Here is a 19,130-nt window from a genome sequence, read left to right on the forward strand (position 1 = left end):
TATTAATCCTCACCCAAGGATGTATAAACTGTCTTTCTTTTTTGTCCTCTTACGTTTGACTTCTCCAGATTCATGTAGTTTTAGTGCTTTCTGCTAAGGCTTTAGCCAGAAGGCCGCAAAAATCAAAAAGTGGATAATTAACATTTTTAAGTATATAAAATTAAGGAATGCAGGGCTGAGAAAAATGGAGAACATGCTGTGATTTCAGACCCTACTTATCTAAATTAAGCAGCTGAATGTTAGGCAACGATTGGCAGATAAATTCTCTCCCGATATTGGCAACTGTCAGCTCTGTCCTGGGGTCTTGCAGTAGGAGCAGGTGCGTGCTTTTCGCCTTAGAAAAGCCCCTTCTCTTTCTTCATTTGGAGCTGTTTCCAGCCAGGCAGAGCAGCGAACTGCTTTCGTGTGATTCCAAACACAGAAACAAAGTCCTGTTCAGAGAGGTAGTTCTAAGAGAAAACAGAGTGTCTGGTTAGAAGGAAGACACGGCCCCTAGCACTGCCCACAGCGTCGGGAGAGCAGGGCTCAGAGGGGTTGGTCCATGAAGGGGGGAGTGGAGCGAGTGTTCAGAAAGCCTGTAACAGATGCCCGTGACTCGTTAGGGGGTCCCTTGGGTAGGGTCCCATCCTGGCCTGTGGAAGAACTGGGTCCACTGCTCACCTGGCTCCCATCTCTTGTCAGAAGGACAAGAAACAGAGTATATATTATATGCAGGTTCTAGACATTAGGTTTTGGCTAAGTGGAGAACTAAATTGAGTGATGGTTTTCCTTGCTTCATGCCCTTATCTGCCATTTTTATCCAGATATTTTCAATTACAAGATCTTGAGAGCATAAAATACTAACATTTATTTATTGATGTTTAGTGAATATCTCCTGTCCAAGTAAAATTTTTAAGCTATAACCTCTTTTTAAGAAAGTTGCCCTGGTTGGTGTGGCTCAGTGGATTGAACACTAGCTTGCAAACAAAGGGTCCCTGGTTCGATTCCCAGTCAGGACACATGCCTGGGTTGTGGGCTAGGTCCCCAGTGGGGAACGTGTAAGAGGCAACCACACACTGATGTTTCTCTCCCTCTCTTTCTCCCTCCCTTCCCCTCTCTCTAAAAATAAATAATTTTTTTTTAAAAGAAAGAAAGGTGTAGTCCAGTACTCAAGAGTTGGTTAGATAAGACATTGTAGCAAATCTAGAGACCTTTTCCAAATCAAATCCTTTAAAGGGAGAATAAATCCATTCATTCAATGTGAATATGTTAATTCATTCGACCAAAACTTAGGAAGTGCCTGTGATCTGCGGGGCACTGTGCTAGGAGGTGAAAACTGAGACTGTGGTGGTGAACAAGACAGATCAAGTCCGTGCTCTAAGGACACTACTGGAGGGAAAGACAAATGAACATGTGTAAAGGGACTGGGCAGGGGGCGCGGGAAGCGGTGTCAGGTAGGGCGGTCAGGGACGTCTTTCCTGGGAAGGTGAGGCCTAAATCAGGAGGAGGAGTTTGCTGTGTTAGGGTTTTTTCCAGCCGGAGCAGTGGGAAGGGTGAAGGCTCAGAGGCTGGCCTGAGCACACTGGAGGAGAGGCGGCCGCTGGCGGAGGGCGCTGAGCGAAGAGGGCAGTGGTGTGTGAGGTGCAGTCAGAGAGGGGCTGGTGTCAGGTTGGGTAGGGCCTCGGAGGCCATGGGAAGGCTTCGGATTCTTCTCTCAGTGCAGTAGGAAGCCGCTCGTGGTGTTTTAAATACAACAGTGTCATCTGTTAAAAAGCCCCATTGGTGGTTACATGGGGAACAGACTGTAAGGTGGCGCGGAGACCAGGCGGAGGACTAGTGCAGTGGCCCGTGCTGGCTGGACCGGACTGGCAGTAGAGAGATGGAGAGGAGTGGGCGAAGGCCAGCTGAAGGATTGATGTATCAGGTGAGGAGAAGTATCAAGAGGGAGCCCTGGGTTTTTGCCTTGAGCTACTGGGTAGCTCAGGTGTCTGCTGAGTGCTTACGATGTTCCAGAACTGCCCTGGGCCACACACTGAGACAGGTGCTTCACTCACAGAGAGCTCCACTCACGTCAGACGTAGTTCCTTCAGCTACTCACTTCCTTTTTGGCAGGGTCCACATCCTCAGGCAACTCTTGATTCTGATTTTTCAATAGAACTTCTACAGGGTAACATTTTATCTCAAAATTCAGGGAGACAGCTGTATTTCTCATGTCCTAGGTAAGATAAAAGCGTAGCCACAGGATAAAAAACTGTTCAGGCCTGTGCATTCGAAGTTCTGTGTATATAATATTAAATTTTGGTTTAGACCACTTTACCGTTTGTAATTATCTTTTAGAGCAATCATTCCCAAACCTGGCTGCGTGTCAGTCATCTGGGAATCTAAAATACTCACATTTTGCAGCCCTTGGGAAAGCTGCGTGCATCTAAGGTAAATCCTGTGTAGCCAGTCTGGCATAAATTCTGTGCTTAAATCACATCTGAATACTGTGATCACATCCCATCTCTTGGCACTTCACTTAGACTCTACATTTCCAGCCTTTACGTGACTTTAAATTGACATCATACTTTTTTTCAGTACATTTTAAAGATGCTACATCACCATTAACTTTGGGATCTTGAGTTTGTAGAGCACAAAGGACAAAATTGCCACTTGGTTTGGACAGCTGGTACCGTGCACTCATCTTGAGGTTAAATTGCTGTCGAATTCCTAGCCAGAGGCTCTACTGCTTGTGGTCATTGAAATAGGGGTAACAACCTGAATTTCTGTGGACTCCACTGTCAGAAACTAATGAACATATCGTTTGGTTGGGAACTTATTACTTCTGCAAAATGCTGCCAGTAAATTGAATCTATCCTGACAGAGTTGAATAATAAAGTTAGTTTTTGTTGTGTGTGTGTTTTTTAAACAGCAAGTCTGTTCTGAATTCTGGAGGGCAGTAAAGTGGACTCTGAGACCTGCATGTCTTCTGTTAAAACAACCTTCATATCTGAATGGACCACTAGAGAGCCACTAAGAAGGACGTGAAGGGGCTTCACCCAAGTGGCATCTGCAGCATTTGCTCTTTCTTTCTGGCTCTGGTTGCCTGGGTAACTCGCTCCTCCAAGAAACTCACAGCAGTGATTCTCGTAATAGCAGTGGCGTCTCCCAGCTCTTCTTTTAACTGTTCATATGATTTCCCCGCCTGAAAAGAAGAGACAGAAAACTTAAGATGAGGTGCCGCACATGCACATGCACACATACGCCGTCTCAGGTTTAGTCTGTAGCCTTGAGAAAAGCCAAAGTGCTAGGCAGGAATCACGGACATTTCAGGGATAAGCAGAAAGGAAAATCTCCCTTCTGGGCCCCTGCAGGATTGGAAAGCATATAAACATAATATGCTGCTTTGTTGGTGGTCCCTAAGTCTTCTTTATAAGACAAGACAGCAGTTGAGTAGGAGTCAGGAAATCTGCTTCTGACTTCAGACAAATAACTTCTCCAAGCTTCTGCATCTGTAACATGGGAAGCAGTGTTCGTCCTAGCTGTCAGGATGGTGGTAATGCTGGAAAGGTGTGTGGGGGTATACTTTCTAAACATTATCACTTGTACAGGTAGCTGATTCCTTTTACAAGCTGTGACTCCTGTAACTGGACTCAGTGCTATGCACGGAGCGTGGGAAGGGGAAGAAAAGTAGAAAGCAGGGAGGGGACAGCGAGTGAGGGGAATGTGGACTTGGATTACTCAGCCCCCCAGTATCCCGCCTTCCCGCTGAGCTCCCTGACGGTGAGAGAAAGTCTTCCCCACTGGCTGCGTTCTTACGCTCCAAAGGTGAGAGTCCCAGGCCAAGAACCAGCCTGTGAAGATGGGAGGCTCGAACCCCTGTTTGATGATCAGGATCGGTGTAGCAGGGTCTCGGCCACCGGGGTGCGTGTGCAGGTACTCCTGGGCTGTAGCAAGGGCCCTCTCCTTCTCTGTGGCATTGGCCTCGGCCCCAATCCACAAGAATACCTGTTGTGGTCGAGAGTGAATGTTCATTAATGCGCTCTTCACAGACACTACGTATCAGACAGTAACACTGCCCTCTAACCCCTCAGCAATTCAGACTCAGCAGAGGAAGCTGTGCTCAGAATCATCTTGAGGGTTAATTGCCACATGTATCTCCCACACCTACATCTCCAGTCCTGAGCTCTTTCTCTGAACCTCAATTTCCTGAATCCATCTTGCAAAAAAGCACCTCCTCTTGGCTGTCTTCAAGCAACTCAAATATTAACACCCCCAAAATGTAGCTTTTCTTTTCTAAATGGTGTCTGTGTCTTCATTCTTGGTGGCGTCGACCCAGTCATTCCTAAGGCGTCACTGTGGGTGCCCCCATATCCAGTGAGTTACCAAGGCTGGCCAGTCTGCGTCCTGTGCCTTCGCCAGACCTGTCGCCACCCCCCCATCCCTACTTGCACTGCCCTGTGCAGGCCCCCGGCAGCTCTCCTGCTGACTGGCCTCCCAGCAGTCTTCGCGTGTTCCCACCCCACTCCTCCTCTCCTACACTTGCTGGAAGGCTCAACCTAAAGCACAGTCTGGCCTTGTCACTTACCTGCTTAAGTTCAGTAGCTTCTCAGGATAAATGTCAAACTTCTTCACAGGGTAGGGAAGGTCCATGCTTCCTTCTTCAGCCCATCTCTAGGGTTTTAACTCTCTCTTATGTTCCGATAATATTTGTAGTTCCTTATATACTAGACTATTTCATGGCTTGCTTTTCCTTGTGCTAGTTCCTTTGCCCAGAATGCCCTCTTTACCTGATGGGTGCCTACCGATGACCCTTTGAGAGTCAGTCTCAGAGCCATCTTCTTCAGGAAGTCTCCCCGGAGCCACTCACCTGTGCTCCCTTGGCAGCTTGGTATGTGCCTCCATCATAATAAAGTGATGCTTCCATGTTCCCCCTCCCTCCATCAACCTGTGAAGTCCCAGAGCAGGGTGGCACGTTTCGCCTCGGTGGCAGCACGCGTAGCACAGCGACCACGACAGAGGAGGTGCTGAATGCATTTGCTGAGCTGAACTGAAGATGGATGTCGGGAGGGGTTGCCTTGAAGGGGTGACCTCTTTTCACCCCTTTGGACCTAAAAGGCCCTTATCTCTGGATGTGGACCCATTGTTTGCTGTGGACCCTGAGAAAGAGAAGTGCCTGGCGATGGGATGACCTGATTTTCCCAGAGCAGGGTGGGAAAATTCCCAGGGTGGTGCGATTTAAACAGCATTCCGTTCTCCAGCCCTGGCAAAAAGCAGGCTTTTTCATTGATCCCCACTGGCCATTGTTTGATTGACTTGGGGATGGTCTAAGGTTTCCTTGGGTTTATCTTGGCAGGGGAGTTACACAAAAGTAATCAAAACTCTGAGTATCTTTGTCATTTGTTTCAAGCACGCTGGCTGTGTCTCACCTGGTCCCAGGTATCCAGGAGCATCACATCGTCTGGGTTCAGGTCATCCTGGGTGAAGTCTGTGATCTCAGTGACAGTGAACCGGCCGGTCTTATTGGAACATTCAAAGAGACGGGACTGCACATCTAGGATTTCCTGCTGTAGTCTGCAATACAGCATGTAGAGGAACTGAGCTGCTTAGAAATCGAGTGCAGTTCACAAGTCTGGAAGGCAGGGGGAGCCGGGAGGAGGGGATGCTGTGGTCCCATACCTTTTGCTACTGGCATAGGGAGTTTTCCCTCCCAGCAGGTCCCAGAACTCGGGGGGCTCCTGGCCCTCAGCCACAGTGTCCTCGGTGCCATTACAGAGGAGCCTGGCCAGTTCCTTAGCCATGGCCCGCTCATCCCCACTAGACCCCTGAGAGCAGGGTGAGGAGAACACAGATGTTAGCCACACGTGACCACGTTGATGTGGGGAAAAAAGCTGCTGAGGCTGATTGCTTAGTGTAGCCAAGATCAGCCACCAAGCCACAGTACCTTCAGTTAGGGAATAGGTTTGTTCTAGTCCTGGGAAGGGTTTGGGGTGGGGGCAGGGGACAGTGTGGCAGCAAAGAACAGCACTGGACTCCAGCTCATGATGGACATTGACAAGGGTCCCCTTTGTTTTGGTTGCAGTTGAAATTTTAGCACCTACTTTTAATTTTTTAAGAGAAAAAATTTAAACTTATTTTTTAAATTACACACAAGAAAATTCACACTTTTTGGCATACAGTTCTATAAATCTTGACATAGAATCAGGTTATACCACCACCACAAAGAATCGGAACAGTCACCTCACCCCTGCAAAAAAATTTGCCCAGGCTGCACACTTCCAAATCCTTAACCTCTGGCAACCACTACCTTGTTCTCCATCACAACAGTTTTGCCTTTTTCAGGAAGTCATAATGGAGTCATAAACCATGTAGCCTGGGGATCTGGCTTCTTCCACTTAGCACCCCCCCTTGCAGTTGTGGGTATGAACAGATTGTTCTTGGTGTTGCCGAGTAGTGTTCCACTGTGTAGAAGCCACACTTTATTTATCCAGTCTCCAGCTGAGTTGCTTCCAGTGTTTGGTAATTGCAAATAAAGGTGCTGTGTGCTATAAACATGCGTGTTCAGGTTTTTGTGCGAAGACAGTTTTTTATTTCACATGGGAAGATGCCCAGGCATGGGACTGTTGGTAAGTGTATGTTTTATAAAAAACATTGTTTTTCAAAGGCCATATCGGCAGTCCTACCAGCAGCGCGAGCGCTCCTGTTGCACTGCTTCCTCACGTGCACTTGATACTGTCAGTTTTTTCAGCTGTTCTGCTGTGTATCTCACTGGGTGTCACTTACATTTCCCCAATGACTAATGACGTGGAGCATCTTTTCCTGTTTAATTCTCTTGTACAACAATTAAGTGCTTTTTAATGTAGATGCAGTCTGAATTGACAAAACTGTATTTCTAGTGTTTTTGTTCAGTGGTACTGCTTGTCCTGTTATAACCCACCAAACTGGTGTGGGAAGATTGCCTTACTCAGCCTCTGTCCATTTAAAGTTTAGGATGTATCTGTGGAGTATGAGTGAGCAGTGCTGTTGTTGACTTTAATTGGAGGCCTAATTGTAGGGAACGTCGCCGTCCTTTTGAGGACCCAGCCTACTCTGTAAGCTGCCCGGACAGTGGGTGCAGGGCTGCTGCCCTACCTTGCCACACCACAGGTAGTGCTCTGCCTGGGTCCGCAGTAGGAAGACGTCATTGGAGTTTAGGGAGGAGGCCAAGGCAGAAACCTCCACTGCCTTGGTGTTAGATTTGTCATTTCCTTGAATCTGGAAGAGCCTTACCGGGGGTTCGGGCTCAGCATTTCCCTTTCGGGAAGTCCCACCCTAGAGAGAATGAGAGGAGGGCAGACGAGATTTAAGACACACCAGGTGAGCAGGGCACTGGGCTTAGCTGTTGGGGAGACAATGTCAAATGCATCCCTTGAAGAGCTTGCAGGCCAGGGGTGTCAAACTCATTTTTACTGGGGGCCACGTCGGCTTCTCACAGATGCCTTCAAAGGGCTGAAAGTAATTTTGGGACTGTGTGAATGTAACTACTGTTAACTAGGGGAGAGGAGCTCGGCACTGCCACCAGGTAGAAGCAAGGTGCCAGGCTGGAAAAAACAAGGTGGAGGGCCGGGTTCAGCCTGCAGGCCCTGCGTTTGCCACCCTTGTTGTAGGCTAACGGGCAGCAGTCTGGTGAGCTGGAGTTACGGTGCTGGTAATAGCTTTCTTCTGAGACCTCTGCTACATGCCAGACTTTGTGGCTGGTGCCCGTGTACATCATTTCACTGGTCCTCCAAATAACTGTGAAGGTATTATCCCATAGCAAAGGTGGAGAAACTGAGGCTTAGAAACCTGGCTAATAAATGGCAAGACTAAGACTTGACCACAGACTTGTGTGTATCAAGCACGTGACATCGCGCATTTTTTGTAGCGCTTCAGCTAGGGCTTCAAGGAAGAAGTAGGACTTGCATCTGGAGGGTCACATTCAGTGCGGGAGGTGGGCAGGCAAAGTGATGCAGCGCATGTGAGGGCTACTGAGGAGACCCAGCTGACGAGTGGGGTGTGTGGCTTAGGGAGCCGAGGGCAGTATGGCCCAGATTGTGAAAGACCTTGAACATTAATTAGGCAGTGGTTTGGGCTTGAAGTCCTGGGCAGTTGGGATTCACTTTAGTGTCTTAGATTAACCCCTCGTCCAGGTCTACCCCAAGGCCTGCTCTCCCGCCCCCCTCCATTGTAGCCCCCGCTGGCTAGCTTAGTTCTGAGCATTCTGGCCCATGGTGTCACTTTACCTGAGGGTTCTCACCTCAAAAATAACCAGCTTTCCTTTGAAGATGGCCATGAAGTGGCGTGGTTCCTTCCCCATGGTCACCCGAACCTGCACAGGGGCCCCGTCCAGCTTCTGATCCACCTCCACCGCCTGGTATGCCGAGGCTGCCAGCTCGTCCTGTGAGGCGTGGCGGCCCTGCAGTGGTGACAGGAGGAATGGGCCCTGCTACCCCTGGCCCAGCTCAGTAGCCAGAGGAAGCCCCCTCTCTGAAAGCTGAGGGCCTGCCCCAGGCCTACCTGCCAGATGTACAGGATGTAACTCGGCTTCCCGTAAACCTCGTATGTGTACAGAGCCAGGTAGCAGTCTCCCCCATAAAAGAAGCCATACCACTCCTGCTCCACGGGGACCAGCTCCAGGTTTTCAATTCTCCAGATCTGGGCATAGAAGGAGACACAGTCCCCCAGTGATGGGGGTCCTGTTTGAAGAGACAGCTGCCTGAGGGAATGGGGTCGGGGTCACGCTTAGCAGAGACTCCCAAAGCCAGGCACTAAGGTCTGTCCTCTCAAAGTCCCCTGCCCCCTCTGGTGCTGCTTTCCCAGTGGTGAGGGCTTATCACATTTGCATAATTTGAATCTGTAGGAGAACTGCATTGTCCCTGGTCGGCGCCTCCCCATCACAGCTGGGAGGTGATTTGAATAGACCTGCCAGGTGAGGTACTGACAGCTCACTGGGGTTTCCGCCTTTCACTTCCCTGAAGAATCATGGGAAAACTGCGGACCAGGACACCTCTTGGAGAACATTCCTGGGCACTGGAGATGAAGGTGAAAGCAGAGCAGACCCAGAATCCCCGGGCCACCCCTCTACCGCATGACGGCCAGGAGGGCCAGTGCTGCCTGCCGGCCCTGAGAGGGGAATCATGAGGCTTACCTCAATTTTTCCATCGCCATCATCCACCATTCTTTCCTGGGCAGCTACCTCTGGTTTGGTGTGCAGCAGAGTCACATCAAATTTATCCTGGAAAACCTTAGCTGCTCGAGAAGAGGTTGGGAGAAGTCGAATGAGTGGCAAGCATCCGTGCCTGTCTTTCTGGAGCCCCAGCAGTGAGAAGACAATCTAGGGCAATCTCACCGATTTTGCCGATGCTGAATATTTTCCCCAGGCCTGCGGTCTGCTCCTTCACTGTCCACTTCTGAAACAGCTGCTTGAACATGGCCGACTCGGCGCCATCGTTGACGGTCTCCACGTTGGTGCTGCTGGGGTAGCCCTTCATCTTGATGAAGTTCTGTAGACAGTCCCCAGCCCCCAAAAGGCAGGTCAGTGTGGGGAATGCACCGAGTTCTCTGCCTGGCTGGCGAGTCACCCCTTTGAAGCCAGTTGGTAGGATTGCTCCCTTGTTCTCTTCTGGGACTGAGTCAAGTTCTGACTCACTTCTGTCTAGGGACAAACTTACCTGACTCAAGGAAGGACTGAGCTGAATATTTTCTCATCTCTCCATTGGCCTTTCATGGTTATTACTAATTTTTTTTCACAATCCTCTATACTCTGTTCTTTCAGCACTCATGTATTCTGCTGACTTCTCATCACATGCATTTGTCCATTCACTGCTCTGTCAAGTGCCTCCTGCTGGGCTCAGCTGTGTGGGTCTGCACCGTATCCTAAACCCCCTGAGCACAGGCCATTAACCTTGCTAAGTGGTGTCTGCCCCTTTCACTAATAACATCCACTGCCCTGACTGGTGCGGCTCGGTGGGTTGGGCATCATCCTGGAATCCGAAAGGTCACCGGTTTGGTTGGATTCCCGGTCAGGGCACGTGTCTGGGTTGCGGGCCTGGTCCCCAGTTGGGGGGCACGCAACTGATTGATGTTTCTCTCACACATGGATGTTTCCCTCTCTTTCTCCCTCCTTTCCCCCCCTCTCTAAAAATAAATAAAGTCTTTGAAAAATAATAATAGAAACATCCACCAGGAACTTTCTGACTGCTTTACAAATGTTACGTAATCCTGGCAGTAACCCCAGGAGACGGTATTAAACCTGGATCTGAATCCCAGCTTGTCTGACACCAAAGTCCATGTATAGACCTGCAGTGTTATACACTCAGATGCCTAGTATGGCTCTCTGAGCACATCTGAAGTATCTGCGACATAACTTTTGGACAATATTGCACATCTGTAGCTCCTACCAGGGCTGTAGACATGGCCGTCTGTTTCTCAACTTTCGTGGCCCCTCTCCCTTTCCACACGTAGATCTTGGTCCCGCTCTGGTCCAGGATGTAGCAGTCCTGAAACAGGCAGGGGTCAAGTGCTTATACTTTGCCCGGGGCCTGCCCCTGAAGCCAGGCCTGGTCGGCCCACGCTTAGCACACGCGAGCTCTACTTACATCGTGGTTCAGTAGATCCTGGACCAGGGGCCTCGTGGCTACCTCACTGACCACCAGCTGCCCAGCTGAGTCTGAGACACTGGAAAAGGGAGAGGTTAGCTGGTGCCTTCTCTTCTGCAAAGTATTTCATAGTCATTTGGTATTTTCCTGGCTTTGTTTTAGTGTGGGGTTTCCGTGTGGAGCTGGGCTTCCTGTGACAGGAGTGGCTTGAATGCAGACGGGAACGTGAGGGACTCTGTTCGCCAGAGAAGACTTCTGTGCCTCTCTCCAAACATTACCCCGTCCACATCCCTGTGTATGTACAGATCCAAGTAAAGGAACAGTTTCCCCACGAGACCAGGAAGAGCTGCTGACAAGAACAGATGGTAGCTTCCTCCTTGAATCAGAACACCAAGCTCTTTCTAGAAGCTGCATTTGAAAATGACTAAAAGAAAGCCAGACTCCTGCACCCAAAGTGAGGAGCGAAGCAGAAGTGCCTGGTGTTCTAGGGGACACCTTCCCCGGCCCCAGCTTCCAACCAGCAGCTAGGTTTACTCACTGATATAACACGATATTTGATTTCTGCTGCTGATCTATGATCTCATCCGGGACCGCAGACTTGATAATAGAACGTCGGCCGAGGGTGTCCTGTAGGACCTTCATCAGCTCTGGGCTTGCTGCCTCCTTGTCTCCCTCGATCACGCCGATTTCAGCACGGCCCCCTCGCTCCCTGTCCCGAATATCCTTTGCCAGAAGCATAGCCTGTCAACGAAACCCATGCAAACACTCAGCTCCTCTGTCCCTGCCCCCTTCTGCCTGAAGCCTTTGGAAGGAGCAGCCTACACCCCAGACCAGAGTTACCCTGATGCCCCCAGGGGGGCATCACAGACCCACACACTTAGCCAGTTTCTACTCCAAGGCGGAGGTCCGTCTTGAATCTCAGGGAAAAGCCAGTGAGGAAGGAGGGAGGAAAAGTACCCCGTGGCCAGGCCTGAGGGAGAGGAGAGAGCAGGGAGACGGAAGAGCTGTACCTTTAGGCGCTCCCCACTGTTGCTCTCCGGACCGTTCCACTGGATGATAACCTTCCCGAGGTCCAGCAAGAAGACATCACCTCGGTTAAAGCTGTCCCAGCTCATTTCCACCTGGAGGTAGACATTATTCAGGAGGAATTCTTAGGTACCAGGTGGAGACTGGGCCCAGAACAGAGAGTGGGCAGGACTTACCTCAGTGGCCCTTATGTTTCTCTTCCCCTTCACGTGTAACAGCCGCTTCACGTCGTAGGTGTTGGTCTCCACGTGCTTCATCCCAGAGGCCACACCCCCCTTCTTGTAGCTAAGGGAACATCCATTGGTTACTGACTGAGCACCTGCACGTGCCAGGTGTGGGGAGACAGTGGTGGGTTCCTCAGAGGCAGTCTCTGCCCTTGTGGGTGTCGACAGTCAACAAGCAAGGTCAATGGAGTTGGTAGTAATTGTGGCCACAGAAGTGGACACAGCGGCGGACTTTTTGAGAGGGTGGTCAGGGCAGTCTTCTCAGCAGGGGTAACATTCCAGCAGGGGTAGGAAGAGGAGAGGAACCAAGAACAAGGAACTGGTGCTGGACACAGAGGGGACCCCAGTGGTGCACGAAGGAGCTGGTTTTAGAAACTCGGGGACCGTGTGCAACCGGGAGAGAGGCACATGCCCGGAGGAGCAGATGCGTTAACCACACGACGCCCCGGCCTTAACACCAACCCGCTCCTGGAATCTGCTCCCGCCCCTGGCTCTCGTCCCAACCCAGCCTCCATTCCAGGTGTCCCACGAGCGTGAGGGGCAAGCAGGAAGCCACCCTGGAGCAGAGGGTGGGGGTGTCATTGGGTTCCCTGGTGACTCAGTGTGGTGCCCTGTGCCGGCAGGTCTGCAAGAAGCAGCTTCAGAGTTCTCAAACTCTTTGGAATTGCTCTTTTTTCAATCTTGAGTGCAAGGTTTGAGTAATCAGTTCATGGAACAGTATTATTTATTATTGACCTTCACCAGACCCCTCTCTTGTTTTAAGTATTTGTGTATTCTCTTTTATCTGCATACCTTACTCCCAGTTCTGTTCTGCCATAGGCAACAATTCTAACAGTTTAACATCTTATTTTCATGCTGGTGAAATGTGACCAGTGGTTTTGTGTGCATGTATTTTTTTAAAACAGAAATTTGCATTCTGTTACATATCTCAAGGCTGTTTCTTACTATGTTCACAAAGCACCATGATTTCAAGCTCTGGCTACATGTTAGGTCTGTATCTAGTCTGCTGCTTCCGGCTCCTGCACAGGCCTCCTTTGCTGACCTGGAGTGTTTCCCGTCTAGTCTCCCAGCGACGGGTTTCTACACTGCCTGCCGCTTCCACCAGCACTAGCAATACTGCTGGGAACATTCTGGTTCTTTCGCCCTTATGGAGTGGTCTGTGAAAATTCCTGAGTTATCTCCCCTCCCCCGCAAGCGGGATTTGCCTCGCGGGCGGATTACTCTTTGGAATGCTGTGCCAGCCCTCCCGGCCCCCAGCCAGGCGCAAGGGCTCCTATTTCCCCACAACCTTGCCAACACTGGGCCCACCCAGCTCTCCAATTTGTGCTGCTCTAGTAGGTGGAAATGATAGCTTTGTTTTGATTTGCATTTCTCTGATTACTTTCATTGTATACTTTATTGGCCCTTTGGGTTTCCTTTTCGGTAAACTTGCTTTTGTCCTTGCTCTGTATATAACTACTCACATGATACCCTGCTTGAAGTAGCCGCGGAAGGTGTCGGACTCGTGGTACTGGACCTCTCGGTGCTGCACGGGACTGCCCCCCAGGTAGTCGTCCAGCTGTGTGGTGTAGATGGCCGCGCAGCTCTGCTCATCCTGAGAGGAGTCCTTTCCGATCCAGAAGTGGATGTCCTGGGACAGGAGACCGCCCACTCTCCGGGTCTGGGATGTGGTCAGAGACATCAGTCAGGTCGGGGACCAGCTTCCCCTGTGATGCCGGCCCCTCTGGGGTGCCGCACACAGTGCCCCGTGTCCTGTGGTTGGCGTGCTCCTCCTGGCCCTTCTCCCTCCTTGTAGTGGCCCCTGTGCAGACCTGCCCTGTGGCTCTGGCAGCCCTGATACCTCCCCGCATTTGGGAAAAGTTGACAGCCTATTGTTCTCAAAATAAATGGAGAGCCAGGGGGACCTTTCTCAACTTGGGCCGCAGACTTGCCCCGCTGCCCCCGCGCTTCCCCAGCCGGCACAGTGCTGACCCGCCCACCCGCGCGTCTCCGTGGGCACCGTTCACGGGCTGCTGTTCCCTCAACCAGATGAGCGCCGCGAGGCCGGAAGTGGCGCTTCTGTGTCTGACCTTCCTGCCCCCGCTTTAAACTGGGGTCTGCCCCCACCCAGGGAAATGTGCTGCTTATGAGCTACTTATCCAGGTTCAGACTGAGGGCCCCGCCCCTCCCCCCTGATGCAAAATTTAAACAGCCCCCCACCTAAGAATGGCTTTTAAAAATGGTCAAACTAAAGATCGCGGTTCGATTTGCCCAGGCAAGTCAGGGCACATGCCTGGGTTGCAGGCCAGTTCCTAGCAGGGGCCAGTTCCCAGCAGGGGACACACCAGAAGCAACCATATATTGATGTTTCTCCTCCTCTCTCCTTCCCTTCCCCTCTAAAGATAAATACATAAATAAAAATTTTAAATGGTTAAACTGGCCCTGACCAGTGTGGCTCAGTTGAGCAAGGTCCCTCCAAGCGAAAGGTTGCAGGCTCGATTCCTGGTCAGGGCATGTGCCTGGGTTGCAGGCCTGGTCCCCCAGTTGTGGCGCGTGCAAGAGGCAACTGATGGATGTTTCTCTCACACATCAATGTTTCTCTCCCTCTCTTTTTCTCTCCCTTCTCCTCTCTCTAAAACTAAATAATAAAATTTTTTTTAAATGGTCAAACTGGGGGCCCTTCTTGTACACACTGAAGAAGAGTCGAGATGGATGCCAGGGACCTGGTTAGCATGCGTGGCAGACCTCTCAGTGGAACGTGGCTCAGTGGGGAAGCTTGTGGGAATGAGGCCGGGGTGGGGGCAGTGCTCACCGAGAGGATGACGTAGCAGTCCCCCTCGTAGAAGTTGCCATGGGCACTCAGGGGCACCAGCGCCAGCTCCATTTTCTGGAAGGACAAGGAATGTGCACAGGCTCCATCCTCTCCTTCCCGCACTTCGACAAGCCTTCCTTTCCTCTCCACCGCTTGGCAGAGGCAGCAGGGGAGAGCAGGGAGATGTCCCCGCTGATCTTACAGGGCCTGTCGGCGAGCTGCAGGGTTCTTGTGACCACCTTCTGGAACCCGAGCTCAGCTTGATGGCCCTGTCTGCATCTGGGTGCCTGTCCTCACCCTGTCCTCCTCCCTGCTGCCTGGCTTGTCCTCTCTTGCTGCACTGTGAGGAGCAGCGTGAGCCACCCCCCGCGCATTGCAGGGAAAAGAGCTGGCTATGAGCTATCACGGAAAACACCTCCTCCGAGCAGCTGCACCATTGCCTCCGTCACTGTTCGGCTCCGACCACCAGTGCTGGCCCAGGTCTGCGAGAACGGACCACCAAGATTCTGTGGGGCTTCAGGCGTCCCTGCCAGCAGTGCGTGGGGCTCCACGCCTGGTGTCCCATATTCGGAGTCTGGGTTGGGGCCCTGATTTGTCACCTGCATGTCCGTCTGGTGTCAGGAGGACGATTCCCATAGCCTCTGATGCAGATTTTCCTCACTACCTCCTCCAAGTGAGGTAAGCTCACAGTCATGCTTGTGTGATTTCTATGTAAAACGTGTGTGAATATAAAAATGTTGCCCTGAGCACTGGCCCCCGGAACCAAAAGGTCACCAGTTCAATTCCCAGTCAGGGCACATGCCTGGGTTGCAGCCAAGTCCCCAGTTGGGGGGGCATGTGGGAGGCAACCACACACAGATGTTTCTCTCCCTCTCTTTCTCCTCCCCTCCCCCCTCTCTGAAAATAATTTTTTAAAAATGTTAAAGTACCCCATAACTTTTACACACTTTTTTAGTATCTCTTGGTTTTTAATAAAATGAAAGTGTCCTAGGCTTCTCACAAGCTCTGAGCCACTTGCTAGAGGCTGTGATTCCTCCTCCCAAATGGAGGGCAGTGGAGTGAGGCATCACCTCTGGGTTTCATGCAGCAGCCACTCAGCTCAGAGCAGGGAGATGGGGGTGGGGTGGGGCTGCCCAGGCCAGGGTGGTTCCCAGTTACAGATTGCTGGAGCTCAAGGTAAGCCACAGGGGCTCAAGTTCCGGTGGGACAAGAGGTGAGCCGTGCCCCTGTCTGTGCTGTGCCCTTGAACCTACCCTACTACTCTGCAGGAGCCAGAACACTCTGAGGAAGACAGGTTCTACTTTTCTGTGGGAAGCGGCCAGGAGTGTAAGTCTCCAGGATGGGCCCTGGCCACACCCATCTCTCCAGGGCATTTACTGGAAGCACAGACTCACTGAGCAGATTGCTGAATAAAGGGCAAGCTTATTTTTCTCGGAGCCCTGCTCTCCAAGGCTAAGAGCATTTCCTCCACCTGCCACCCACCTGCTCTGAGCACCCAGCCAAGGTCACCACCGGTAGGGAAATGTGCACTTTGATGCCACCTCCCACTGTTCCCGAACCACAGGCCAGAGACTAACTAGGGCCTGAGGGCTATCCTGGAGCAGAGCTGGGTGGCAGGAGTCCGCCCGCAGATTCAGGACGAGGAGGAGGGTGCGCCTTCAGCACAGCTCACCTCGATTCTCCAAGTGATGATCCCAGGGTCGTCGCCCACAGCCCTGAAGGCGCTGCTCAGAGGCATGGCTCTTGTCTTCCTGGGGCTGAAACACCATAGAGCAAGCAGGGGCTGGGGCCTCTCCCGGCAGACAGCACCAGCTTTCTTCCTGAGTCACTTACGAACATCTCGTCAGCCATCCTGCCATGTGCTGTGGTGCCTCCCTGTGCTGTTTTACAGCAGCGGTGGGGGAAATGACTTGTCCACGGTCACATCGTTAGCCTGGCTGGCTCAAGGGTCCCCACCCGGAAGTTCTGCTTCCCACTTGCCTCTTCCCATGTTAGGAGCTCTGGTAACAGCCATGATTACTCACTGAAGGGGTGACAACTATGTTAAACCCTGGGTATCCAATGCACTGTATGTTATCTCACTTAATTCTTATACACTGAGTATATATGTTCATTATCTTACATTGTAGGGACACAGGTTCTGAGAAGTTAAGTGATTTGCCCAGGATCACGCACTAGAGTGAAATCCATGTCTGATCCTAAAACCTGTGCTTTTAGTTATTTTGACGTACTGCCATCCTTCCTAAACTCATCCAGATTCAGTGGTACATGGGGAGAAAAGCTGATGCCAGAAAAAAATTCTAAGTTGGGTTGCCTTCTCTCTTTCTCATCCCCTCTAACTCTTCCCAGCTCCTCTCCACAGTCTTCAATCTTTCTTTGGACTTTTACTTTCCAGACTTGTTTAAGTAAACTACCCTAAAACTCAGAAAACCCATCCTGCTTTTGTCTTATGACTAATATATTTCCTGCATCTCACAGAAGAAAAGGGAAAGTAAAATGGCCGGGCTGGGCCTGGAACCGAGTGCAGGTGCCCACAGGGGGAGGTGGGCCTGGCCTGCTGAACCGAGGCTCTCCCGTCCCCTCCCACTCAGGCCCCAGGAGCCGGCGGCCAGAGGGCTGCCATTGGGTTGCTGGGAGGACGTGGTAAAGGGAGGTCTATGCGGATCCTGCGCCATGTCTGTTGAAGGAGTATCCAGGTTCACATAGAGGCTTTGTACAATTAAAGGGCATAACTGGTTCTTGCTCTCAAGGAGCTTACCATCTGGTAACAACACACACGACCCAGGAATGCTCCGAAGGGGCAAGGCTAAAGGGCGGGTTTGACGGTTCTCCCTGGATGAAAACCCACCCAGAAAGGACTGTGTGCTACGAGGTGCATGTCTGCCCATTCATCCCTTGAGCCGTGGTGGATGAAGCCAGGTTCGGAGACTATGCGCTATTTAGTGTGGACTTTGGCAAAAACACAAAAGCTAACTCCCTTTGTCTGCTGCTATGAAAGGACAGCAGGACAGTGAGGCGGAACAGCCACTGTTTGAGGATTTAATTTGATAACTTGCCCCACCCTGTGCTCAGAACCGCCAGGAAATATTTGTTTAGGTTTTCTTTAGACCCTAGATTTCAGTCACTAAAGGCAAATGCTGTTACCAAACTAGGCGAAGGGGACAAGGGCCAATGAATTCATCCCTTGACGATAGAGAAGTGAGAACCTGGTAGAAGCTAAACAAACTCTCATTAATTAGGGCTGTCTTAGGGGCGAAAAGCAGTCTCACTTGCTAGGAGGGACTTAGCCACTGGGAAGGTCTGGTTACCCCAAATGCAGGAGAGGGCACGCTCAAAGGGACTTCCTGCCACACTGGAACACCTAGAAAAGGTGACCCCACCAGTGACAGCAAATTTCCCTAAAACTAGTCACCCTCCTCCACAAGGTGTTATTAATTCGGCACCCTTTAAGATCACTGTAGAAACCCGTGGGGTGGGGTGCAGTTTTGAAGTGCCAGGTTGAAAGCCAATGGCCCGTAATTAAGTCTTAGACAGACAGCGGTACAATTGGATCCCAACAGAAAGCTGGTTTTAACCTCTGCCTTGCCCCGTATCATCTCTGACGAGTCTTCTTCATTCCCAGCTTTAAAAAACATGCCCCATCTGTTCAGTGGTCTCTAAAAAGGGCTGTAGCATCCCAACAGAAAATTTGCAAAACTGGCCAGACTCCTAGTTCAACTCCTTAAAAGCCTCATCCAAGAAGACAAAGCCAGGGAAATCTCCATCTCCTCCCTTCCTCCTTGTGCAGTAGGAGAGTGCTACTGACATGCACCCATAAACCAGGCAGACCTTACCTTGCCTTCTCTCCCACCGTCTTCCCAGTTTGCTGGCAAGTAAGCAGCAGTGGCACCGAAGACCCACTCCAAAGCGGGAGGCTCCAGGTCTGCTGCCAGAGCTTAGTAATGGCTGCACAGACACTGGGTTATATTTGCTTGGGTTTGCATCTTAACCACATTTTCCTAGGCCTGGCCAATCATGGCCAGTCAAGCCCTGGGCCTGACTTAGGGAAACCAGAGGGAACGCTTTATCTGTTCCTATTCAAAAGAACAAAACAAGAGCAGACTTTCAAAGGCTTTTTAAAAAAAAAAAAAATTAAGCTCCACGCCCTGATCTAATTGATTTTTAAAAAGTGCACAGCCCATCAATAATGCAGGAAAGAGGGTGGGAGGATATGAAATTTGCCATATTGTAGATACAGATGCATTATGCTGACAGGAGGCAGGGGCTGGAGCTGCTTGCCCAGGGCCCGGGCTGTCCGGGTTGGCAAGCACCTCCAGAAGCTTCTGGGCACTTCTCAGAGGGGGATGTCTAGGAGAGGGGCCCGGAGTATGTTATTATTTCATCCTGTTTTGCTCCTTTGGGTCAGACATCAATCCAATCAATATTTGAGTGCCTACTATGTGCCAGGAAGCATCCTGGGTTCTATGTTCTGGGGAGCCTGGCTTGGAACATCAGTGTGGGGCACAGAAGAATGAA

At 51.0% G+C, this 19,130-nt stretch overlaps 2 protein-coding genes across 2 annotated transcripts in view; one reads left to right on the forward strand and one right to left on the reverse strand.

The window, feature by feature from the left end:
• The window catches only part of TSFM (Ts translation elongation factor, mitochondrial), a 32,288-nt gene extending 20,702 nt beyond the window's left edge, over positions 1-11,586 (forward strand). Inside the window, exon 5 of the mRNA XM_053662045.1 lies at positions 10,737-11,586. Coding sequence (XP_053518020.1) covers positions 10,737-10,889 — 153 coding nt within the window. The 3' untranslated portion in view covers positions 10,890-11,586. The remainder of the gene's footprint in view (positions 1-10,736) is intronic.
• AVIL (advillin) lies at positions 24-18,574 on the reverse strand. Its single transcript, XM_037167165.2, has 20 exons — positions 18,449-18,574; positions 16,288-16,372; positions 14,616-14,690; positions 13,288-13,484; positions 11,777-11,885; positions 11,585-11,695; positions 11,113-11,315; positions 10,575-10,653; positions 10,377-10,475; positions 9,326-9,479; positions 9,125-9,225; positions 8,494-8,631; positions 8,234-8,392; positions 7,090-7,269; positions 5,638-5,783; positions 5,388-5,532; positions 3,778-3,966; positions 3,095-3,163; positions 2,078-2,194; positions 24-449 (listed from the first exon to the last, which is right to left on the reverse strand). The coding sequence occupies exons 2-20, from the start codon at positions 16,351-16,353 to the stop codon at positions 336-338; spliced, it is 2,451 nt and encodes an 816-aa protein (XP_037023060.2). The 5' UTR covers positions 16,354-16,372; positions 18,449-18,574; the 3' UTR covers positions 24-335.
• Positions 18,575-19,130: the final 556 nt, after the last annotated feature.

Source organism: Artibeus jamaicensis, unplaced genomic scaffold, assembly GCF_021234435.1.
Source record: "Artibeus jamaicensis isolate MK-2021 breed Jamaican fruit bat unplaced genomic scaffold, CSHL_Jam_final contig_233, whole genome shotgun sequence".
NCBI classification, from domain to species: domain Eukaryota; kingdom Metazoa; phylum Chordata; class Mammalia; order Chiroptera; family Phyllostomidae; genus Artibeus; species Artibeus jamaicensis.

What these genes read in the sequence shown, in the direction of transcription:
- AVIL (XM_037167165.2), bottom strand. Translation starts at nt 16,353, where the DNA reads ATGCCTCTGAGCAGCGCCTTCAGGGCTGTGGGCGACGACCCTGGGATC. An exon ending in ACTACCTGTGGTGTGGCAAG is followed by an intron (nt 5,784 to 7,089) that starts GTAGGGCAGCAG and finishes CCCTGCTCTCAG; the next exon opens with GGGTCTAGTGGGGATGAGCG. An exon ending in TCCTGGATACCTGGGACCAG is followed by an intron (nt 3,967 to 5,387) that starts GTGAGACACAGC and finishes CGACCACAACAG; the next exon opens with GTATTCTTGTGGATTGGGGC.